Here is a 14299-nt window from a genome sequence, read left to right on the forward strand (position 1 = left end):
CCTGCTGCCAAAGACCTACCTTTATTATTATTTTTTAAATGGACTTTTATTGATTTCAGAGAGGAAGGGAGAGAGAGATAGAAACATCAGTGATGAGAGAGAATCATTGATCAGTTGCTTCCTGCATACCCCCTACTGGGGATCACGCCCACAACCAGGGCATGTGCCCTGACCGGGAATCGAACCGTGACCTCCTTGCTCATAGGTCGACGCTCAACCACTGAGCCACACCAGCTGGGCCAAAGACCTAACTTTACTAGAAGAAACTGATTGTAAATAAGGAGAGTTTGTGAGAGCATTAGTTAGCAAGTCCCTGAGTGATAGGCCTTAGGAGGGATATAAGGGTCTTGATTTTCATGGTTTTGGCTAGGGTGAGAAACTGTTCATTTGGAGTGACTTCCTTACCCATCCTACTCTGGTAGTAGAAAAGAGCTGTGCCTTGATGTTCCCTTCATGGCTGGACTTGGGCAGAGTGTGAGAGAAAGTGTACTTCTAGTATTGGTAAGCCCCATTTTCCACATGTGAACCCCTAATCCATTCAGTATTTGGGCTTTAGAGGGTAGAATAGGAACCAAAGGAGGAAAAGAGAATATGGTGAAGGAAAATGAGAAGAAGAGGGGTGAGGAGATTTTCATCAGTTAGAGGTTTGTTTTCTCAGAAGTAGATCAGAATTAAGGTGTGTGGTTACATAAAGCAGTTATTCTTAGCTCAGTGAACTCTCGGAGACTTTATGATGTCCTGGATTGTCTAGGTAAAAATTTGTTTCACTTTTTTAAAATTAAATCTTTATTGTTGAAAGTATTGCATATGTCCCCTCCCCCCATTGACCCTTTCTAGCCCGCCTCCATCCTCGTTTCACTCTTTTAAAAAATCACAAATATATTCTTTCGAAAATACAAAGCACATACAGGTACTTCATTAAACACAATACATTGCAGTATTTCTTTATTACAAGATATATTTATCTATTACAGTATTCCTCAAATACTGGGTATTGAGAGGACCCAGTATTTTAACGTAATGAATTTCTAGCTTCAAATCTCTCCTTCTTACCCTTTCAAGCTCTTTGTGAGATTTTTGTCCTGTTTTACAGTATAATGTGCTAGTGTTATTGAGGCCAAGGTTGTGAGCCTAAACTCTGCACAAGTCTACTGGTTCTGTGTTTCATTCTGACAAACTGCATCCCTAGTATTGGCCGTCTTACAGTTGTCAACTGTTTTACATCATCTCCAGGACTGGAAAAGCAACTCCTAATTAGCCTAAACGATGATGATATTGTACCCATCTTTCACTCTCCAAGAGTTGAGTTTTTAGACATTCTCAGCTACTCTTGGTTTTGGAGTGAAAATGTCTTTTCTGATATTATCATTCATGTACTTGCAAGAGATTACTGCTATGGAGTGTAGAAGGCTGTGCAGAAGATAATCTTAGACAAAAAAAGAATTCTATTCAATTCATCTAAGCCAGTTCTGCAAATTCTGAGCCTACATTCCCACAATGAGAGGAAGTACGTTACTGCAGCTAAGAGCGCGGGCTCAGGAGTCACGATCATGGGTCAGAGTCCTGAGCTCAGATCTTGTTTTTCTGACTTCCCACTTGTGACACCTGGGCAAGCAACTTAGCCGCTGTGCAGCCCAGTTTCCTCCAAAGGACTGTTATCAGAATTAAGATAATGCAAGTGGAGCATTAGAACAATGCCTAGCATAATATTGTCATTATTACTGTTCATATTATATTATTGTGCAATTTCTATCTTTTGTTCAAAGTTTATTTTCTGCTTCTAGATAGCTTCACACTCATGTCTAAGGTGAAAACACTTTGGAAATCCAAAGTGTTTACCTTTAAACTAAAGTATTTCACCATGTAATTGCGTTAGAGGTATTTTGAAATAACTAGTGTTGTCACAGTGTGTATACATTTTTTATTATGAATTTAAGAAATGCCTCTTGCAAAATAACATGTGGGTGAGAGAAGTATTTGCAAATTTGTTCCTTAACATTCAAGAGAGAAGTCTAATACTTTGTATTATCGTGCAGTGTTACTGAGGTTACAGATTGACTTTTGCACACTGAATAGTTGAACTCAGGATCTTTCTTTTTTTAACAAAAAAAAAAAGGCACTTAAGCCCTGGCTGGTTTGGCTCAATGGATAGAGTGTCGGCCTGCGGACTGAGAGGTCCCGGGTTCGATTCCAGTCAAGGGCACATGCCCAGGTTGTGGGCTCGATCCCCAGTGGGGGGCAGCCGATGAATGATTCTCTCTCATCATTGATGTTTCTATCTATATCTATATCTTCTCCCTTCCTCTCTCTGAAGTCAATAAAAATATTTTTAAAGGCACTTAAACTTACAGATAAAATTATTCATTCCTAAGAGATTTTTATTTTCAGTGTCAGAACGAGAAGTGGTGGTTTGTGTTAAAAGTGGTATGTGTTGTGATAGAGTTGATATTCAGCTGAGTGTACCAAGACAAGCCAGACTGGTTGTGAAAACTTTAAACTACTTCCATGCCATTGGTAAAGTAAAATAATAACACAACCACAGTACCTCAAACTAATTATCGTAGGGTGACATGACAACCATTAATAAATGTAGTTCTATCTTGGCGACGTCTGAAAGTATCTGTAGCACTCTGCCGTTTGGGATATGGGCACAGCCTTGCACATCCTTTGAAACACTCCGTGCTTTAGGAGAGCCATCAGTTGATCATTATCCTTGAATTGCATATTTGCTACTACTAAATGACTCGGCTTTGACTTTGTTCTTGTTTCAGCAGTCAATGTGTGATGTTTTGATATTTATAAATTCAGTAGTTTGTAATAAAACATTAAACACAAGTTCCCACAACGCCTAGTGAAAAAAAGAATGGATCTAGAAAATAATCATGAATGACTGCTAACATCAGAAAGAGAGAGACAGATACTATGTGACTCCTGATGGACTACTTGACACCACCTATTAAGTAATTTTATTTAAAAAAAATAGAACTTGAAACTGCTCAAGCTCTATGAGCTAACCATGTATATGAACACTTAAAGCAGCTTTATTTGTAATAGCCCCAAACTGGAAACAGCCCGGGTGCCCTTCAGCAGGTGGTTGGTTAAGCAACTGGGGTACATCCATACTACGAAATACTATTCAGCAATAAAGAAAAACAAACTATTGATGCATACAACAACATGAACTAATCACCAGGGAATTATGCTGAGTGAAAAAAGCCAATTCCAAAAGGTTACATACTACATGATTTCACTTATTTAATATTCTTGAAATGAAATGACAGTATTATAGGAATGGAGAACAAATTAGTATTTGTCAGGGGCTAAGACGGGAGTAAGGGCAGGAGAGGAAGTAGGTGTACAAGTTCAGATAATTTTAAGGGAATTTTGCTCAAGAGCAGGAATGAACTGAAGCTATACATAATTCCTGAGGGAATGAAAATTGGCGGGTTTTTTAAGACAGGAAAAAAAAGTCTGCTAGGACAATGCTCTTGGCCCAAACAGTGTGCAACTAGAGGGGTTCACTTTGTGTAGGAGCACGGGAAGTTGGTAGTAACGAGAAAGAAGGCGGTATCTGTGGGGACGGATGCTTGTAGGTGGGCAGATTTGGTGGTAGGAGTCTGTGGAAAGGACTCTTAATTGTTTCCATTTTCCCCTTGAGGCAGAAAGCAAAGTTATCACTTGACCTGAGAATGAGGATCAGGGAGACTCCTAGTTGTTGGAGATTTGAGTAGAGGACAAAGTGGGAAAGGGTTATCTAGGAGAGTGGAAGTGGGACTAGACAAGGGCAATACAGTATCATTGCCTGGGGCTCATGACCCTGAATTTAAGCTGAGATGCAGTCAGTGAAGTGGTATGATTTTGTCTAGCCATGTTCAACAGCATGAGGAGAAACACCAAATGCACGCAAGGCACGTTCAAGAATATTATTGCCGCCCTAGCTGGTTTGGCTCAGTGGATGGACCGTCAGCCTATGACTGAAGGGTTCCAGGTTCGATTCCAGTCAGGGGCACATGCCCGGGTTGTGGGCTCAGTCCCCAATAGGGGGCGTGCGGGAGGCAGCCAATCGATGATTCTCTCTCATCATTGATGTTTCGATCTCTCCCTTCCTCTCTGAAATCAATAAAAATATATTTTAAAATAAAGAATATTGCCCACCTACTCAACTCCTTTATCTCTACCAATAGGAATTAAAGACCACAAAAGAGAATATTATGCTTAGAATGTAAATTCTTAAAATGAACTTAATTCTCTCCTGTCAGTGTTGACCAGTCAGTGGGCCTAATTTTGAGGTGTTGGATCACATAAGATGGTATCTGTGCTCCAGAACAAAAGAGCTGCCTCAGAAGTCCTACGTTATTGTTCTTTTTTAAAAAAATGGATACTAATCTTTAATTTGTGTTTTCTTGATTATCACATATGTGCTTGTAATACTTATTTTATAGCCCTACAGTTAGAGTTGTATCCTATAAATTAACTCCAAATAGATGTCTTTTCAGACCAAGATACAAGTTATGAAAGAAATGGAAATAATTCTCATTCACATCGGAGACCCAAGAAGACAAAAAGAGAAGTCGCAATACCAAGAAACAAAATGGCCTCAGGTAATGGGAAGTGAAATCAGTAACTGCCTTAAAGGATGCACAAGACAGTTCATGCTGAAATGTGTCATCATCACAGGTACCCAGTAAATATCCATGACACTCTCTTTTGTCTCATCTCAATATTGCAATCTTTGCTTTCATTTATAAATTCTTATTTTCTTGATATTCCTTTGCCCGTCTTTTTTTACATATACCCATGTGAAAGACAGTTTTTTTCTACAAATGTTCCATCAAAAAAGAGAGGCTTCTAGCCCAGCCTGTGTAACTCAGTGGTTGAGTGTCGACCTATGAACCAGGAAGTCACGGTTCAATTCCTGGTCCGGGAACATGCCTGGGTTTCAGGCTCGATCCCCTGTAGGGGGTGTGCAGGAGGCAGCCAATCAGTGATTCTATCTCATTATTGATGCTTCTGTCTCTCCCTCTCCCTTTCTAAAATCAATAAAAATATTTTTTTAAAAAGAGAGAGACTTCTAGAAGTCCTTGCAAAGTCAAGTTGCGGTGTTCTCTCTCATTTTTTAATTTTGAAAAACAAATACTCTTTGGGGAAGATGCATTAGCCTGAAATGACCTCAATGGAAGTAAAGATGATATATTTTGGAAAACTTAAATAATTCCCAAAGTTCTCCAGATTATAATTAAAGCAATGATGATGAAGATGCATTTGAAAAATCTGAATAAACTTATGACATGAAATATAAGTTTCATGAAGCAGTTTTTATAAATTAACATATATACATTTATATAACATGATTTTAAATATGCCTTTATAAAATGAAATAAATAGACATTTGATGTTCCACCTACATCCTTCAAGTTTTTATATAGTCAAGTTTGCCCAGAAATAACTTTTTAGCAGTCTCATTGAGAAAAGAGGAGATTGCCCTATTTGGGAGGTTGCCTTATATTTATATAGATATGGTCCTTTACAAATTTTTGTGTTACTTTGCTTTAAGCATATTCCTATTAACTTTCATATAAAGGCATCTAATTATTTTACTAACCCTGAGAATATTTTTATATCACATTTAAATTTATTTTAATAATAGAGATCCTTTCTGGTTCTAATGCTCCCTTGCAACTCTCTTCTGTCTTTTGTGGAAATTTTTTTCTTCAATATTTTGGTTTTAATTGTTTCCCTCTAAAAAGTTCTTTACAAAAACACATTCTTATACCTACATTTTTCTAATTGTCAAACCCAGGAATGAAAGTCTCTTTTGAAATCCCCTCATCTGGTTAAAGGAATATAGTTTATATTAGTTTTCTCCTCCCCACCCTCACTCCCTAGATCTTGTTAGTACATTATGTGGGTTTTATTCAGGTTATTGTTATATTAAATTGTTTTCTGTGTGTGTGTGCATTTTTGTGTGTTTTATTGTTGTTGTTGTTAATCCTAGCCCAAGGATATTTTTCCATTGATTTTTAGAGAGAATGGAAGGGAGAGGTAGAGACAGAGAGAAACATCGATGTGAGAGAGACACACATTGATTGGTTGCCTCCTGCAAACATCCCAACCAAGGAACCTGCAACCTAGGTAAATGCCCTTGACCGGAATCGAACCCGGGTCCCTTCAGTCCACAGGCCGACGCTCTATCTACTGAGCCAAACTGGCTAGGGCTAAATTGTTATTTTCATATTATATGACTTCTCTTAAGAATACATTTTTAAAACTTTTATCAAAACCAGATATCTAGTAATAATTTAGCACTTATTTCTATTTCACTGGTTTTGTGACTTTACTTTTCTTGAGTTCTTAATTTTGTCTCATTTCTACAATTGTTTTTGGGGAACTTGTGAATAGTCAAAAGGGGTCTTTCTTGGCCCTTCCCAATGTTAAAAGAAAATTCTCCCCAGACAAGTTACTGACCTAGTAGGCTTTAATTCAGTAATTATGAATTGGGCAGCAGCCAATGTAGCAGATAGAGAGCTCGGAAGAGCTGGACACGGCAAGAGATTTTTATAGACCTAAGTGAGCAGGGTTACTTTCCTTATTTGGAGCAAAGGGAAGCCTTGAAGTCAGACTATGTAATTTGTGCAGAACAGGCAAGCACTGGTTGGTTGACGTTGGCCTGCCTCTTCTGCGAGAGCCAAACACAGAAACTTAAGTTTTGGTTTGCTGTAGTGGGGCTTAGCATGACTGACTCTATCTTGGGTCTAACTTCATTACCTTAACACCAATGAGCCATATTTTAGCAGAGTTCACAAGTTAAAACATTGGATCGTAGCTGTATATCCCCCATATCTTTTCTGCCATTCTCTTTTTCAAATATATTTTTTATTGATTTCAGAGAGGAAAGGACAGGGAGAGAGAGATAGGAACATCAATGATGAGAGAGAATCATTGATCAGCTGCCTCCTGCACGCCCCACAGTGGGGATTGAGCCCGCAACCCGGGCATGTGCCCTGACCAGGAATTGATGGTACCTCCTGGTTCATAGGTTGATGCTCAACCACTGAGCCACGCTGGCCGGGCTGAGCTCATTTATTTCTCTCTTAATCTATCTCATTTTTGTGCATGTTAGCTTCAGCTGATTTATCTTTAAGACTTCCTGTTTCTATTAAGGATGTTACATAGCTTTCTAAGGATTTAGTTAAATAAATTTTTTTGCTGTTGATAATTTTCAGAGTTATGCTTGCCTCTGAGTCCCCTGGATTCAGTTCCCAGGTTCTGTGCTAGTCATAGGCTCTCTTTTGGTTTGATTTTTTCCTTACCTTTGAAGGCAGGATCTGTCCAAACACATGTTTGTCAGGAGACCAAGAAATTGGGTCACCCTTAGGTCGGCAGCCTGTTGGCTTATCTAGTGATCATAACCCCTTTCCACATCCACAGTTGACGTACAGGGTGAGTTCCCTGTTCCCAGCAAGCTGATGGCCCTGATCTGAGGTGACATTTTTCTCCGCTCTACCTCTATTGCTTTAATTTTCACCTTGTCAGAGACTCTTACACCCATCCCCCAGAGGAAGATATTAAGAGGTTAAGTCATTTGCTTGAGGCTTTTGAGTCCAGTTTCTTTTTCCCACCCTCCATCCTGTTTGCCCGGATGGAAAGACATAGCATCTGATCAGAAGAACATCTCAGAATTCTGGGAGGCCAGCAGTCGGAGCCGCAGTGATTCTGCTGCCAAATAAACATGTCAGTCCTATGAACAACCGAGGGAATGTCACAAGAAAAGGTAAAGAAGGCCAAGTAGGCTGCCTGTAGCCAGCTATATTTTAACACTCATGCCTTGAAAGAAGTCAACCAAAGTTAATAGCAAATAGGCATGTTAACCCACTAATATTGCCTTAGAGCATGGTTTCCTTACTGGAAAGTGTGGAAAGAGAATGAAAGCAATATGGTGATCTTGTAAAAAGTCTATCAGAAATATGCTCTGATTTATTAAAAAACTAGAGGCCCGGTGCACAAAAATTCATGCACTGGGGGGGGGGCGCGGTTCCTCAGCCCAACCTGCACCCTCTCGCAGTCCAGGAGCCTCGGGGGATGTCCGACTGATGGCTTAGGCCTGCTCCCCCTGGTGGTTAGTGCACATCATAGCACATCATTCAGCCTTTAGGGTCAATTTGCATATTACCCTTTTATTATATAGGATATATTTATATAAGTATATGGCTTCTCTTAAGAATACATTTTTGTAAAAGTATGAGACAGATATTTCTGCAATGAGGTTTATATACTGGCACCTTTATGGTTGGTTTTATTTAATATTTATTTTTACACGGAGGATCTTTGAAGAGTAAGCAACAGGATGAGACGGTAGTGATTTGTCATGCTTCAGCTTCGGAATTCTAGCTGTACAGCTTCATCAACAGCAGAAAATGAGCCTCTGGTCTCCTATGTGATTTACATTTTTAGCAAAGAATAACATATAAAATAGGAAAAAATATTTCTATCCTAGGCTTTTACTTGAACTTAACCTACTTTCATATATATATATGCACTGGAGGTGGGGAGGTCCCTCAGCCTGACCTGTGCCCTCTCACAGTCCAGGAGCCCTCGGGGGATGTCCGACTGACATGGAGGAGGGAGAGGCTTCCGCCACCACCACTGCACTCACCAGCCCGGCTTCTGGCTGAGTGGTGCTCCCCCTGTGGGAGCGCACTGACCACCAGGGGGCAGCTCCTGCATTGAGCGTCTGCCCCCTGGTGGTCAGTGTGCATCATAGCAACCGTTCACTCTGCTGTTTGGTTGATTTGCATATTAGCCTTTTATTATATAGGAAGGAGGATATATTTTTATTGATTTCAGAGAGGAAGGGAGAGGGACAGATAGAAACATCAATAATGAGAGAGAATCATTGACTGGCTGCCTCCTGCACATCCCCTACTGAGAATTGAGCCTACAACCTGGGCATGTGCCCTGACCAGGGATCAGGAATCAAACCGTGACCTCCTGGTTCAGAGGTTGAGCCACATGGGCCAGGCCTAACCTACTTTCTTTTTTCTACAGGAGCCACTCATCATTCAAACAAATGTCACCAACCTGCTCTTGCTAATCCTGTAAGTACTTAACCTTCACAACACACATCTTGGAATCGTGTTCTCTTTATCAGTCCTGGTGGGTCCTGCCAGAGCTCTACTTTGTCTCACAGAGTGCTCTGAATTCTAGTTTTCTGATAAGGAAAGGGAAGTACGTAAGTGCAGGAAAGAGTCAGGTTTAATGGATTATTTATTAAAGACGATTTTAAAGCCTATCTTTTGGCTTTCATGCTGGTATTATTTTCTTTTGTTGGTGGTTTCTTTATTCCCTGCTTCATTCCAAAAAGAACTTGTGGCATCTTACAAAAATATATACAATGCAATAATTTTTTTTATTTTAAAAAGGAAAAATAAAGAAACTGAGTGAAAAGTAGAAACTCTGCATAATCTACAAAATTTCACCTTCAAGAAATTTCTTAGCTTTCTTGCCTTTGTATCCTACATAGAAACCTCTCAGTAGATGGCTAAATATAGATTTACATTTATTTGGTCCACTGTAAAAAAAAAAAGTGTTATAAGTATAAAAAGGAAGGGGGATGAAATAAAAATCCCTTAAATCGGTATTTCTCAAGGGATCTTCTGCAGAAAAACAGCCAATATTGCTTAAAATATTGCCAGACGGAATTTGTTTTACTGTAAGACTTCTCAGGGCCTTTTTGTTTTGTGAGGATATTTTCTCCATTGATTTCCAGAGAGTGGAACGGAGGGGGAAGAGACAGAGAGAGAGAGAGAGAAACATCAATGTGAGAGAGACATTCATTGGTTACCACCTGCACGCCTCCCCTCCCCCCACTGGAAAGCAAGCCTGCAAAGGAAGTATGTGCCCTTGGCTCACGCTTCAGTCTGCAGGCCAACACTCTATCCACTGAACCAAACCGGCTAGGGCAGTGGTTCTCAACCTTCCTAATGCCGAGACCCTTTAATACAGTTCCTCATGTTGTGGTGACACTCAACCATAAAATTATTTTCGCTGCTACTTCATAACTGTAATTTTGCTACTGTTATGAATGGTAATGTAAATATCTGATATGCAGGATGTATTTTCATTGTTACAAATTGAACATAATTAAAGCATAGTGCTTAATTACAAAAACAATATGTAATTATATATGTGTTTTCTGATGGTCTTAGGCAACCCCTGTGAAAGGGTCATTCCACCCCCAAAGGGGTCGCGGCCCAGAGGTTGAGAACCGCTGGGCTAGGGCATAGAGTCTTTTATATGCCCCAAACCTAACCACTTCCCATTATCTTCACCACTATCACCCCAGGCTCAGCCACCATCAGCTCCCATCTGAACACTGCATCTTTCTCCTACTGAACTCCTTGCTTCTGTCCTTGGCCTCTTTCTGTTAATTCTCAGCATAGCAGTCAGAGGAGCCTTCACAACAGAAGTCAGATCCAATGACTGTTCATCAAAGCCCCCTCACCCCCCATGTCTTCCCATCTCATTCAAAGTAAATTCACACACTTCTCAATTTCCTGACATAGGACCTGTTCTCCACCCCCCTTCCCTCATTCCCCTCCACCCCCTGGATCTTTTTTTAGCTCCCCTCCTACCATTTTTGCTCATCCAGCCTTTTTGTTCTTCCCCAAACAAACAGCAGGCCGTGGCCTCGGGGCTTTTCCACGTCTTAAATACCCTTCTCCAGAATACTGACAGAGCTTTCTCTCTAATTCTCAGCCAAAATGCCCTTCCTTGGCATCTGACAGGCGTTAGTGACCACGCGATGTAATTTGTCTCTCTGTCTCCACCACTAACGTGGACACTTGGGGAGGGCAAGAACTTGGCTCACTTTGTTCATTGCTGCACCCTCAGTTCCCCATGCTTAGCACATGGTAGCTGTTTCATTATAATTCACTGAATGCTTGACAAGAAGTACACACGGGAAATTGTGCATCTCCAAGAGGGTAATATCACACGCCACTTCCTCCAAACTGCTTGAGCACAGGGTCTTTTTGAAAGAAATATTTATTAATATCTCAGGGCCCTGGGAGTTCCAAAGCAATTTTGGAGACACCGCTTTAATTTTCATTATTTGGCTAAAATCAGATTTAGCCTTTTCCTTTTATATATTTTTATCTTTTAGTCCAAGACCCTGTGCCATTCTGCCAGCCCGTTTCCTTCAGTCCTCCCGACAGTCACACAGCAGGGACTGTCAGTCACCCCTGTGCCCACCAGCCAGCCACTCCCTGTGACGGCAGAGCTCCCCAGGCCTGCGTCTGTAACACAGGCTGGAAACGCTCTGGTGGGAATAACTTCAAGCCCCAAAGAGGACTCACATCCAGGCGTCTCCACCACTCATCTCCAAGCATCGTCTCAGAGCGCATCTGATCAGGTGAGTGAGGAACATGGAAGTCACAACTGGGTACGTTCATTACATGGAAATAGCACTTTTAAAATATATATATTTTTATTGATTTCAGAGAAGAAGGGAGAGGGAGGGAGAGATAGAAACATCAATGATGAAAAAGAGAGTGATTGATCAGCTGCCTCTTGCACATCCACCACTGGGGATCGAACCCGAAACCCGGGCATGTGCCCTGACCAGGAATCAAGCCCTGACCTCCTGGCTCATAGGTCGATGCTCAGCCACTGAGCCACGCTGGCTGGGCTGGACACAGCACTTTTATTCTTTCCTTCTATTTTGGTGTCGTTTCGGGAACAGTGATGCTAGGAAGGAGCCTCATTCACCCTTTACCCCTGAGCAGAATATACCTGGGAATGCCTGACAGACAGGCATGTGTCCCGATTAAAAGCAAGTTCATGAAAATATCTCACCTTGGGTCTTACGCCTATTTCAGTATTTACGGTCTTATTAGGTAATGCTGTTCTATCAGTGCTTCGGTTGGGGAGGAACCCTTGTTGGCCTGCTCCACTGTCTTAGCAGCAGCAAACCCTTCGACACCTTCTCTACCTCACCCTCTCAACTTCCTATCACCTTTGTTCCCCTTCCAGACAAACTGGAAGGAAAGGCAAAGCTGCTTTAACAGTGTTGACTGAAGAAAACATCCTGCTTCTCCCTGTTATTTTGGGGTTTTTTAAAACACAAGCCCTGCCTATAAGCCATCTAACATTTTCCTGTTAGAAAGGAGTCCTATTTTCTCTGGATCTGCTGTCAGTGGTAATGGAAACTAGATGTTCACTGTTGTCTCAGTCAGCATTGTGTTCTGCTGAGGGGAAAAGTGATCTGCAGCAGCTTAAACAAAGAGTGTTTGCTTGCCTTAAATAGAGAGAAATTTGAAGGATCGAATATCCAAAGAGTCTACAAATTATTAGAACTATCAAGAGAATTTAGAGATGTTACTGAATATCAGATCAGTATGTACTAAAGTTAATTATATTATCGCATATCAGCAACTATCAGTTAGATTTTTTTTAAAAGATATAATAGCAGGTACCTAGGAATAAATCTAACTAAAGATGTACAAAACTTCTAGTTTTTCTGAGTCAGTTCAGGAAACCACTATGAGGCTTGATTGAGAGACATTAAAGAAAGGCTAAGTAAGTGGTGAGATCTGCCAGGTTCAGCCCAGGTTAGGCGTTCTCTCTGAAATATCAGGTAAGGCTGCCGCTGGAATGACGCTGAGTACAGCCTGACCAGCAGGCAGACATGCAGCCGGGCGGCATCTGTGTCTCCCTTACCTTCACTCCTTCTTATTGACATCCCAGTCCCACAGCGTAAAACCAAAATTGGGTGGGCCTCAGTTCTGAGATCTCTCTGTAACTGACCCAACCCTCTATAACCCTGTCAATCAGGAATAACCCTATTCAGTTGCATGGCCCGTGAGGGTGGGGTCTTAACTGACGTGAACTGCTCCAGTCCTTGAGCCTAGCAGTACACAGTAGGCATTTAATAAGGACTTATTGAATACTGATTGAGTTAAGCTGTAAGTGGGTTGTTCTCTAGAATTCGGACCGTGTAGTTGGTGTAAACAGATTGTCTCAGGGTTGGACTTCCAGTTCAAAAAAAGTAGCCTCTTACACTTTGGGACCACGCCTAGTGTCCTGGGCTTGTTTGTTTTCTCAGGTTTCCTGCCTCCCAGCTCCAGCCGTGTGGTATGTCAAGGACTTCCCTCTTGAACATGAACTCTTGGGTGGAGGGAATTACCGTGGGAAACTGAGGGGATAAACACACTTCTGAATAGAAAGGTCTTGTTGTTTTGAATTCCACATTTCCCAAGCTTGTGATCATGGCCATAGCCTTAAGCTTACTCTTGCAGATCTTATTGTCAGACTCACTTGTCCTTGGAACATTCATTGTATGACCTGTTACCATTTTCTGTATGAAGAGGTGAAAATTCTATTTGCAGAAAAGCCTCTGAAAGCAATAAGTGTGATGGAAAGCCTGTGATTCATAGAGCTTGTAATGTCACCAAAGGTCAGCTCTCATTAAAGCAATATCTCAAACTACTGAAGTGCGGTAATTATATGCAAATAATTTTGACAAAATCCTTTGTTCCCAATAGGTCACAGATGAAAGGGCATGGAACTTCAGCAAAGCGATGCATGGTTTGCAACCTCACAGCCAACTGCAGAAAGCTTGTGAGGTGCTCCAGAGACTGACAGCCATGATCCCAGGACTTTCCGAGTCAGTGCAGGTAAGCAGAGGCTGACTGGAAGGGAACAGATGTGAGGAAGGGGAAAGTGAAAAACAGGAAAGGAGAAAACGTATAATAAAATAGAAAATGTATAATCTGGAAATTGTACTCTGTACAGACTAACATTATGAAATACTTTGTGGAGACTCAATGGAAATATTAGCAAGTGTATTTATACCTTTAAATTTGAAGATTGTGCCCTCGCTGGGTAGCTCAGTTGGTTAGAGTGTCGTCCCAATACCCCAAGGTTGTGGGTTTGATCCCCGGTCAGGGCACATACAAGAAACAAGCAATGAATATATAAATAAAGGAAACAACAAGTCACCGTTTTTCTCTCTCTCCCTCTCTCTCTAAAATCAACACATTTAAAAACTATATGTTAAGGCAGCTCTCTCTATGGAGTGTGCCCAAGCCTTCCCCCCACCCCCCGACACCCCCTCCAGTTGCATTTTCCTTGACTCTCTTAAGCTTCAGGTCCCTTCTTTTGCCTCTGTAACTTGTTTCTTGAGCCCATTACTTCTATAGCCCATTCCTTCCACCTCTGTGACTTTCTAAATAAACTTTCTCTTATAAAAAAATCTGAAGATCATTAAAAAACTGGATCAGTAGTGACATTCTCATTTATC

The 14299-nt window shown here is 41.1% G+C and overlaps 1 protein-coding gene across 1 annotated transcript in view; it reads left to right on the plus strand.

Annotated features, from left to right (window-relative positions):
- PKD1L3 (polycystin 1 like 3, transient receptor potential channel interacting) overlaps positions 1–14299 on the plus strand; it is a 65418-nt gene that overhangs the window by 1327 nt on the left and 49792 nt on the right. Inside the window, 4 exon segments of the mRNA XM_023756026.1 lie at positions 4497–4601; positions 9046–9095; positions 11162–11410; positions 13542–13673. Coding sequence (XP_023611794.1) covers positions 4497–4601; positions 9046–9095; positions 11162–11410; positions 13542–13673 — 536 coding nt within the window.

The sequence above is a fragment of the Myotis lucifugus genome, unplaced genomic scaffold (genome assembly GCF_000147115.1).
Source record: "Myotis lucifugus unplaced genomic scaffold, Myoluc2.0 scaffold_88, whole genome shotgun sequence".
Lineage (NCBI taxonomy): Eukaryota > Metazoa > Chordata > Mammalia > Chiroptera > Vespertilionidae > Myotis > Myotis lucifugus.